Source organism: Aegilops tauschii, chromosome 4, assembly GCF_002575655.3.
Source record: "Aegilops tauschii subsp. strangulata cultivar AL8/78 chromosome 4, Aet v6.0, whole genome shotgun sequence".
Taxonomy (NCBI): Eukaryota; Viridiplantae; Streptophyta; class Magnoliopsida; order Poales; family Poaceae; genus Aegilops; species Aegilops tauschii.
The window spans coordinates 46,829,001-46,839,757 of NC_053038.3; the positions used below are offsets into that span (position 1 = coordinate 46,829,001).

The window sequence follows — 10,757 nt, forward strand, 5'->3', positions numbered from 1 at the left end:
CCAAGAGACCTTCGATGTTGAAACGGTACGCAACGACGACAAGTGTTTTTTGTTATTTTTTGCACGACTTCTCTGCTTCTTCAACGTGTAATTTCTGTCTTTTACAATTCGACTAGCTTATCCCATGCCATGCGAGACGCTATGTCTTGGAGAAGATGGGTTTTGAAGATCATGAAAGAATGGAGACAAAGATAATTCAACTAAGGACCCATCATGGTTATGATTTTGCTGTAAGTCTATACAATTCTGTGAACTCATCCAATTTTGGTTGCCTGAATTGGGAAGCCCTTTGCAAGGCGTATGATTTTCATGAGGGTATGCTTCTCACCTTCGATCTTGGTGATCCTGACATCGACGAAAATACTATGACCATTTGGGTCCTTGTTGACACGCTTCCAGTTCTACTGCTGTGTGAGTTTCTTAAACATATTTACTAAGTAATTTATATTGTTTATTTCAAAATATTTGACAGCTTATTTCCATTGACAGCTTATTTTCATTCTTCAAAAAATGTACGGAAAATGGTAGACAGAACCTACTACTACAATGATGAAGCACAATTAACTTATAAGGAGCAAGATGGTCTTATCGCATTTTTTACTAATCTTGAGAATTACAATAGCTATTATCAAACTCCTCCACATTATGGTCAATACGTGCCACTAGTGCACGTGTTGAACTACGGTAACATCAATGGAGATATCATGGTAAGATTTTCTACTATTACGACATCCGTGCATCTTTTGCATAAATTCTTCTAAAACTAAACTACATTGCTAACTACAAAGTTATTACTATGTTTTTGAACAGAAAATCCCGATGGATTGTGTGCCTCATCTGATGTTGTCGAGAGGTCGCGTTAATGTTATGAGCTTACGGCCACCACGGCCAGGTCAGCCGCAGTATCCACATCACTCCTGTCCATACCGGATTTCTAAAAGTGAGGAAGCCATGATAATAAATGATTTCAAAAAAAAATTGAACCATCGTAGAGAGCTACTTGGAAGCAACATTGTGCGTAGGCCAAGACTTGGAGACAGGATGATCTCCGTTCTTTATTATGGAGAGTTAATTTTCCTTAATGGAGAGTCAATGCCTATCTTGTTTTATGATATTTTACCTAAGAGAGGGTAAAGTAGGTCCTATGAGAGGAGTAGGTCGTAGCTAGAATGTGTTATTATGTGCTACAATGTGTTAGAGTTGATGATGATGATGAGGAGTTGTGATTATGACTAGTGACCAACTTGTTATATGATGTCTCATTGACAAACATTGTTTGGTGGTAATGACAAGTGGTAATGAATATGCTATTTAAACAGACTAGTTCATGATGAGTTGTTATTGTATAAAAGATATATCTGTTTAAACATGTACAGCGCCAAAATGCTAAAAAAATAAATATTAGCAGTGGCGCGGGCCAAAATATTACCAGCAGCGCTCACTTACCAGTAGCGCTCCCAAGTGTCGCGCTACTAGTACTTGAACTTACCAGTAGCGCTGGCCTAAAAACGTGCTACTGCTACAAAATAGCTATAGCGTCGTAGCAGTAGCGCTGGTGCCCGCGCTACTGGTAGCTCAAAAACCAGCGCTACTGGTAAGCTTTTCCCTAGTAGTGTCGGCTCGACTCGAAATATCCTGACCGTACCCGGGCACGGGTCTGGGCTTAGATTTTGAGCTTGAATGTCAGGTTGGGCTGGGCTTAGGCTTGACATGTGTGTGTTTTAGGGAAGAGGCCTAGCCCGAGGCCCGACGGGCTTTTCCACTGATGGGTCGGGCTTAGGCCTAAAAACTATGCCTGAAGGTCGGGTTGAGCTCGGGCCTGGGTTTTTTGCGGGCTTTTTAGGCCCGGTATGTCCCGTGTTATGGCGTATAGTCCATGGCCTCTCCGCCTAGGCAAATTGGGCGCACACCATCGAGCATAGGATTTTCAGAATTGGTGTTCGAAGCTATGATTATGGAACATAAGAAGAAAAATCAAAGATTTTTTTAGAAAAATCAATTACAATATGGACGCATACACCCACACTCACATCACACACGCACTCTATTGAAGGTCGAATCGGACTTGTGGAGCTTAAAGATCGACGAAGTCACCATAAGAACCTCACTATTGTCTGGAATGCCGTTTCCTACTAAAGAAGTAATCCTTATTAATGAGATACCAAAACATCAAGTACAGAACTTCTAACCTATCGTTGGCCTCCTTCTGTCCTCCTCCCCAAGAAACATTAGGGGTTCTCTGCCTCCCGCCCTTGGGGGTGCGGTGGATCCCGGCCCTTGCCGACGGGAGGGCTCTGTTTTTAGATGGTTCTTTGAGTTTTGTTAGGGTTTGTGTCCTACTTAGGAAGAAGAGGTGGCGGCGGCTCCCTGAAGATGGAATAAGGTCCTCCCAGCCTAGCCCCCGTCCCGGTGATGCATCTAGCACCGTCGGTGGGCGTGTGGAGGTGTGCCTCCGGCGAATCTTTCTTGTGTGGACCTGCTCGGATTTGGTTGTTCGTCTACGTTCGTGTGTTTTCAGGTTGGATCCTATCGATCTACGTTACTCTTCATCAGCGGAGGTTGCTGTTCTGGTGCGCTGGTCCTATGGGGCCTTAGCACGACGACTTCCCGACTGTCTACTACAACAAGTTTTGCCCGGCTCCGGCGAGAGAGGGGCGATGACGGCGGCGCGCCTTCGGCTCGCTTCAGTGCTTGTATTTCGTCGCTAGGTGGTCTACGAATCTGGATATAATTCTTTTTATTTCTGGTGTTTGTTATACTACCATGATTGAAGTTGAATAGATCTGAAGTTTTCTCGCAAAAAAAAAGATACCAAAACATCGATACAAACTAACAGTATAACACAACATGTCTTTTTTTGCAAGGAAAACTTTTGATCTATTCATCAACTGTGAAGGTAGTACAAAGAACATCAGAAATAAAAAATACATTCAGGTCCGTAGACTACCTAGCAACGACTACAAGAACTGGAGCGAGCCGAAGGCGCGCCACCGTCTTCGCCCCTCCCTCATCGGACCAGCGCACCAGAATAGCAAACCGCCTCCAATGAAGAGAAGTGTAGATCAGAAGGATCCAACCTGTAGACACACAAACACGGACGAACGAAGACAAGATCCACGTGGATCCACTGAAGACAAACGCCGACCAAATCCCGCGAGATCTGTTGGATACAAACCTCCACATGCCCTCCAACGATGCTAGAAATAACACATGGACGGGGACTAGGCAGGGAGAACCTTATTCCATCTTCACAAAGCCGCTGCCGCCTCGCCCCTCTGAGCAGGAGACAAACCCTAACAAAACTCAAAAGAGCATGAAAAACGGAGCCCTCCCGCCGGCAAGGGCCGGGATCCACCACGCCTCCATGCCTTAAGGCCGCAGGAGATGAGGTAGACCGGTGGCGGCACCCGCGGGAGTCACGAGAAAACCTAACCAAAAGGTCCTCTTTCTTCCACGGGAAGAAAGAAAACAATCTATCCTGCTTGTGATCCACAGTCCACATAACTGGTCTTCACTAGACTACAACAAGAAATGGCAGTTATGTCTTCTATAAAGTTATGGTATACCTTTGACATAGTCTTGAAAAGAAAAGTTGAGAAGAGTCATTACATTTCCAGTAGAAAATCTGAGATGAAATAATAGTAGATCGTTGAAATCTAAAATTGTGGACTATGTAAGGAGAGAGAAAAATGGTTAAAATCAATATTCCTTGAACACACGACCTTGTACCGGCAAAGCACAATTATATTTATGTCAAAAATATATGACATGCAGTTTTTTAATATCATAATTTAATATATGACTAATATAGTTATTATTGCGAGCCGAGCATATTAGATAGTTATGTTTCTTGTGATAGAGTCTGTCCATTAGGATTCAAGTCATATACTTAATACGAGTTGGCGACGTCAATTATGAGATACTATTCCGGCTTAAGTTTCTCAGAGATTAAATTCATTAAGGCAGAGTGAAAGCGCGGACAGTCAGCTATGCCACATGACGCATGCTGGTTGGCCACAGTGAGAAAGTTTCTAATTTTTTAAAAGATTATTTTTTAAAAATGAAAGTGCAAGTTCTTTTTTTTAGATAAATGAGTTTTTTTAAGATAGAGAAACGCACGCACTTCCTCTCAAGCGGCGTGCAACGCACTTCCTCTCAAGGGGCGTGCGATAACAGGGCCTAACCACTAGCGCTTATAGACTGATTTTTCTAGACAAATTTGATCGCAAAATGAATTCTAGTAAGTCATGGCAAAAAAATACAATCAGCACTCCAAAATGCTTCCAAAACTAGCATTTTTAAAGCATAACATTTTTTGCCATCACTTCCAAGAATAGCATTTTTGATAAATTTCGTCACAATTTTTTTTTAGAATTTTTAAATTTTGCTTACTTTTTATTTATTTATTTTACTAGCTTGGAGCAGATACTCCGCGTCCCCTCATCAGACAAATTACGTCAAGAAAAATACTATGGAAGCACTGTTTAAATTTACTTTAAAACCATGTGTAAAATTTGTCTCCATAATACTTTTGTTGGATTTCATGAACTACAAAATTATAGGGGAAACTTGAAGGGTGGTATGTACAGCCCAGCCGTAACAAGCTCAATCTCAGTATTACAGAATGGTGCTCCGTATGCTAACTCGCTCTTTTGCTTTGCCTGACAAATGGGAAGCTGTCTGAGTAGAACCCTATTCAAAACAGTTCATGACTGTAAGCTCCGGCCGAGCAATCAATTCCGTCTGTTGGCTGTACAGATCTCAATGTGAAATCTGGGAGGGCAGTTTCCCATTATTTCGCAATGAACTTCAGGTCAGCATCCACTTGGCGGTGAAGTCGGCTCTTGTGCCAAGAGAATACCATCACCATTTTCAGTTGCTGGTGGTGATTGATCGCGCATCAGCCTCGCCGCTTCTTCCAGAGACGCATGTAGCTCATCGTGCATAATCGATCTCTGGAAGGTGAAGGCAGCGCCGTTTATACACGGACTAGACCGTGGCATCGCCTTGTCCTCGAGTATCCGTTTGACAGCCTGCAACAAATCGAAACAAAAGACAGGTCGTTAACGTTTAGTAAATTTGAACAACTGAATTTGAAACCACAAAATCTTGGTTAAATCACAAACGGAATCTGAGCCATATGGCCCTTATCCTCTATGAACCTCAACAGCAGGTCTATTTTGGGTGAAAACCACTCGGACCAACACAACTATTGACCGTGAAATATGTGAATCCAATTTATCATACATTCCTTAATCGTTGTGAAATGAGCAAAGATGAACCATATATAATACATAACTGATGTTGTGCCACCATACACCAATTTGCAGTGTATAATATCAATACATTGTAGGTAACAGCAGACATATGACTGTTAAATGTAAAAGCAATACCAAAGTATTGTTTGGACAAACTTACTAAGCTCTACCAAGTTTGCACTATTATATAAAGAGTTGTCACACAGGGTTAACAATCCTTGAGGGGATCAAATTTGCCAATGTGGACTGTAAGGTACCATTAGGAAAGCTGACTTGGGGTATTTTGCTGCTTGGTTTCCTGGCAAACAGGGTATAGAAGGTAAACATGATGCAAACTGAGCAAATATGGACTGACCGTGCATGAGAAAAACAGATAGGAAGATAAGCCAGCAGTAAAATACTGGGAGCTGGGCAGTTTCTGATTGCTTTCATGTTTCCCTGCTCCTAGATGAGGTCACTCAGGCATGAGATTTTTGTAGAATTTGCTATTATTTACCCTGTAACCAATTCATTCCCTAATAATTCCACTAGAGACGCCTCTCATTGTTTTGTTTTTATGATATGACACATGAAACTCTAGGAAAATCCATTCAGGCCATCTTAACAGATGAATCGTGATACCTACTCATGTTTTATCTCAATAATATGCCACTTTTCTCAGTATCTCCCTGATTTATTATTAACACTATTTGCCCCATTCAAACTGACTAAAAAGCCCACCATGTATGTGTATCACTCCTGCCCAAGTATGGCCACGGCAGTACTGCAATCCATTCCTTAACACCATCTGCATGCTATCATCTGAAAACCTAATAACCTAGCAATTATTGCTTTTGGATAAACTGCTGCCCTTTGGACAATTGGCATCAGTTCAAGGGCGCCTTGGATATGGAGCCAGTGATCTGTAGAACTCCATGGCTGAGTACGCCATTTGTCTTATTTTCACCAACTTCCTAGCATTATCTTCTGACTTAAACATGTGATGTTTACACAGAGCTGACCACACAGTATGTTTTTTTCTTCGAAACGGAGCCAGGCCGTATGTAATGCTAATGCGCAGCGAGAACATCTTTCCGAGAGCTAATTTGGATAAACAGGCTCAAGAACAGGTCTAGGTCCCCAATAATCCAACCTGATCTAGATTTTTGTCATTCAATGAGGGGAAAGGTGTCAAAATCCAAATGTAACTAATAGGGGGGAGGAAACATTGTAGATCACAAGAGTTGAATGGTAACTAGTCAATTTTACTAATTTGAGTCACATTTATAGAGTAACATTTCTTTGACGTCTGCTTGCAGTCTTGACCCAGAAGGATTAATTTGGTCTGCTCTTTCTTTTACAGTAGGTACAGCTTACAATGCTGCAGAAAATTTCTCTAGCATCACAGGATTTAACCAGAAGTTTTATACCATGCTGACCAGGCCGCTCAAATCACACATGTTTCCTAACAATCAACCACTGCTCCGCACCGAAATGCTAATATGCTATTGATGAAAATGCATGTACTATATATTTCAGGAAGTTCTAGGATGTGGCTTGTTAAAGCTACTATTTTGCATCCCATTTAATTGATCGGCCGCCAGGTGCTTTCCTAAAGAACAGAAAAATTGAGCACTGATGTCTCGAAAGAGCGCAAACCTGCAACATCTTGGGATGGAAGGTGGGAACGCCGACTTGGGAGACAGCAGCTGCGCCGAAGAAGTTACCAAGCAGCGCGGCGTCCGTAGCTGACAGCCCCCAAAGCAGACCGGCCGCGAAACCGGCGAGATAGCTGTCTCCGGCACCTGTAGGATCCACCTGGACGGCGGGGAACGGCGCCACGCGAGCCTCCCCGCCGTCCCAATACAGCCGGCACCCATCCCTCCCCTCCGTCACGATCACGCAGCAGCGCCGTCTCGCCGTCTCTACCCCCACGTACGGCGCCTCCTCCGACGACGCCTTGAGGAACGCCACTCGCTGCAGAAGCCCCGCGTACGGCGTACCCTCCAGCGCCACGTGGCGGACGGCAGCGCCGCTGCCGTCGCCCTCGGCGTCGAAGGCCCGGATCAGCGCCTGCGCGTCCACGAGCACCGCGCGGCAGAGCCGAATCATCCGCTCGAGCGTCTCCGGCAGCACCTCCCCGGCGACGCCGACGGCGAGGCCGTAGGCGAAGCGGCGGTCGGGGAGGTCCTCGGGGTAGATCGGATCGCAGGCGTGGACGCGCCTGAGCTGCCTGTCGGGCGCGTGCGCGGACGCGGCGGCGTCGGAGAACCGGGCGTGGAAGGAGGTGGTGGGCCGCGCGGGGCAGAGCAGCGGCGGGTGCCGCGCGGGCGCCGGCGCGGAGGCGTAGGCGAAGTCAGGGCCGACCTTGGACACGACGGAGAAGGAGGCCTCCGGGGGCGAGGCGGCGTCGAGCACGTTGGAGACGAAGGCCGCCGCGCCGCCGAGCGTCTCGCCCACGACGCGGCCGCCCCGGAGGAGCACGTCGTGGCAGTAGCTCCCCACCACGAGGCCCTCGAGCGCGGGTCCCGCCTTCGGCTGCTGCTGCTGCCCCGCCCCTTCGTCGTCAGGCTCCGGCATGGTGGCGGCGACGGCGACGGCGTTGGGGGGCGGCGCCAGCGTGGGACGGGCGGTGTCGGAGAGGCGGAGAGGCGGGCGTGGGAGGAGAGGAGGGGCGCGACGGCATGGCGCGGGGGCGAGGACGGGAGGGGAATAAATGCGCGGGGTGGTGGGGTGATTCCGGGAGGCGACAAGGGCGTCTTTACAGATGCCGCGGCGGTGCTTGGCGCGGGGCGATACGTGGTGGCGGCGCACGTGTGAGCTGGAGCGGCGGCGGCCGCTGACTCCGCTGCGTGGAAGGCCGGAGGACGTCAGGCCGCGGAGCCATGGATCGCCGGCTTCACCAACCCTTGTCCATGTGGCTTGTGAAGTTACTCTAGGGAAATTCGATCTTACGATCTCATTGGATCGTAGTCGCATGAAAAACAAAGAAAACCGCATGATTAAATGTCATCTATTACCTTTGTTCCAAAATATAAGTAGTTGGGGGAGTTCAATTTACACTCCCAACGACTTATATTTAGGAGGGTGGGTAGGCTGACATTCATAATTTATTTTCGCCTTCACCTCCCACCGTCCTCTTTCACTGTTTTTTCTCATTAAAAAATCAAATCTTTTACACCTTTCGCTAGGAAAAAAAAAGCAGTGCTAGGTGGCCCATTATTTTTGCATGATACATGGCCGAGCTAAGTTAACCATCGTGGATCAAATTTGTACTTGAAAAGTGAGACGCGAGATCACAGTGTCGTGTGCGGGTCAGCTCTCAAACATTATGTGCAGAGACATTCCGGGGAAAAAGTAACCTTAGTTTCAAGCCGAGACACTTTTTTCCGATCGAAGGAAGTACTATTGAAGGAGAGTTTGTACCTTCGTCTCCTCGCCTCCATCCCCTCCCATCAATTAACTTGAAATAATCTAAATCAAATTGATACTTTTCTTTCCTTGTCCTACTCATTCCCTAAAATAAACATGTGTTAATTTATGAAGAGTGTCATTCATTGGAGGGAGAATCATGTTAATTATGTGGAATTCTTGTACAGAATGATTATGTTAATTAGGAAAAGTATCATCGAGCGTTTGATAGGATGATCACATTAATTATGGAAAATATATCATCGAGCGTTGGACCTGAGGATCGCGTACACTCGCTTCCACCCCTCCCATCAATTAACTTGGAACAATCTAAATCAAATCGATACTTTCCTTTCCTCATCATACTCATTCTATCAAAAAAACACGCGTCAATTTATGAAGAGTGTCATTCTTTGGACGAGGGATGATGCTAATTATGAAGAGTATATTCTTTGTAGTAAGAGAGGATCGTGTTAATTAGGGAAAGTATCACCGAGCGTTGAACGGAAGGATCATGTTAATGATGGAGAGTATCATTCTTTGTGTCGGATTTCGGGTTCCGGCAAAACCCTTGAGGTTCGAACACTGGGGTGCGCATGAAGATCTCTCCTCTCCCACGCTCTCGCACTCCACGATCTCACGGACTAGCTCGCCGAACCCAAAGAACACGAGGACACAAGATTTATACTGGTTCAGGCCACCGTTGTGGTGTAATACCCTACTCCAGTGTGGTGGTGGTGGATTGCCTCTTGGGCTAGGATGAACAGTACAAGGGAAGAACAGCCTCCTGAGGAAAGGTGTTCTTGTGCTTGGTCAGTTGGCGAAGGTTTCGATCCTCGCTCCTCCCTTCCTCTTCTCTTTCCTCTTTTCTTCTCCTCTCTCTCCTCTATGGAGGTGGCTAATCCTATTTATAGAGGCCCTGGTCCTCTTCCCGAATATTGAGCGGGAAGGGATCCCACAACAGCCAAGTTTGAAGGGGACAGCTAGTACAGCTTATCCTGACAAAAGTAGTCTTCGCCTGCCAAAGGCTCTGGTGGTGACGCCGTCTTGGGCTCCACGGTGACCTCCGTCCTGCCGTCCTGTTGGTCTTGGTCTCGTTGCACCGATATGGAAACCTTTGCCTGATGCCTCGGGACTCCTTGGCTGCGCCTGCCCTTTTAGCACCAAAGAGGAAACAAGGACACTGCGATCGCTGGCGCCCGCCTGGCCTTGATCGTCATGGCTTACGTCACGGGAAACCTCGCCTTGATCTCTCCGCCCCTCGCGAGCCAGCTTGGTGAGGCCGCCCCTGAGGAGGTCTTGTGTCATCCGCCTCGCGAGGCTTGGCCCCTCGCGAGGGTCTTGAGTACTTGCTGGTGAAGATGGGTCGTACGGGCCCGCTTGTGGAGCCACGCCGTGGGCCGCAGGCAGGCAAGTCTGGGAACCCCCATTCCCAGAACGCCGACCAAGGCGCGCTCGGACTTGGCTTCGAGGCGAAGCCAAAGGGCAAGTGCGGAGCGCCGCGGGCCCCAACAGCCTGCGGCCTTGGTCGATGCTTCCCCATGCTGCCTCGGCAACTGCCCGATTTGACGAGTCCCTGCTGCATGCAAGAAAGGGTTATCATTACCTATGAACGTGGTGATCGCCGGTTGGCCTTCTCTTGCTATAAATGAGGAGGGGGGCAGAGCTCCCGTCGCCCATCTCTTCCTGCTCTGCTTGCTTCTTCTCCTTTGATCCATTGCTAGCAGAGACACCATGTTCTTCAAGGTCTTCGACGCGGAAGGCCGCCGCTTGGAGTGCTGCCCGGGACGAGGCCGTCAGGACCGCCCCGCCAGCAGTTCCTCCAGCAGCAGCGACGCTTGGGAGTCCAGCGACTCTCCCGAGCTCTATGAGACTCCGAAGACAAGTGACGACAGCTACATGCCCCCGAGCTTCCACCGCGCCCGGAGCAAGGCTGCAGCATCCGGTCGCCGCCGTCGCTGATCTGGATGGGGTTGGCGCCAGCCTCCCATGGCCCACTGTTGATGATGACGTCGGCCGCGTCGGCGCGTGTAGATAGGGCTCTTTGAACTTCCTTCCTTTTGTTCCCTGCGAGGAATCGAGAAGAGCCCCGCGGGGGTGTATAAAGGG

The 10,757-nt window shown here is 47.7% G+C and overlaps 1 protein-coding gene across 1 annotated transcript; it reads right to left on the minus strand.

Moving 5' to 3' along the window:
• Positions 1-4,489: 4,489 nt before the first annotated feature.
• On the minus strand, positions 4,490-8,252 carry LOC109785262 (inositol 3-kinase). The gene is made up of 2 exons (XM_020343860.3): positions 6,897-8,252; positions 4,490-5,033 (listed from the first exon to the last, which is right to left on the minus strand). Exons 1-2 carry the CDS (start codon positions 8,235-8,237, stop codon positions 4,815-4,817), a joined length of 1,560 nt encoding a protein of 519 aa, XP_020199449.2. The 5' UTR covers positions 8,238-8,252; the 3' UTR covers positions 4,490-4,814.
• Positions 8,253-10,757: the final 2,505 nt, after the last annotated feature.

What these genes read in the sequence shown, in the direction of transcription:
- LOC109785262 (XM_020343860.3), bottom strand. Translation starts at nt 8,237, where the DNA reads ATGCGGTTTTCTTTGTTTTTCATGCGACTACGATCCAATGAGATCGTA. An exon ending in TCCATCCCAAGATGTTGCAG is followed by an intron (nt 5,034 to 6,896) that starts GTTTGCGCTCTT and finishes GATTTGTTGCAG; the next exon opens with GCTGTCAAACGGATACTCGA.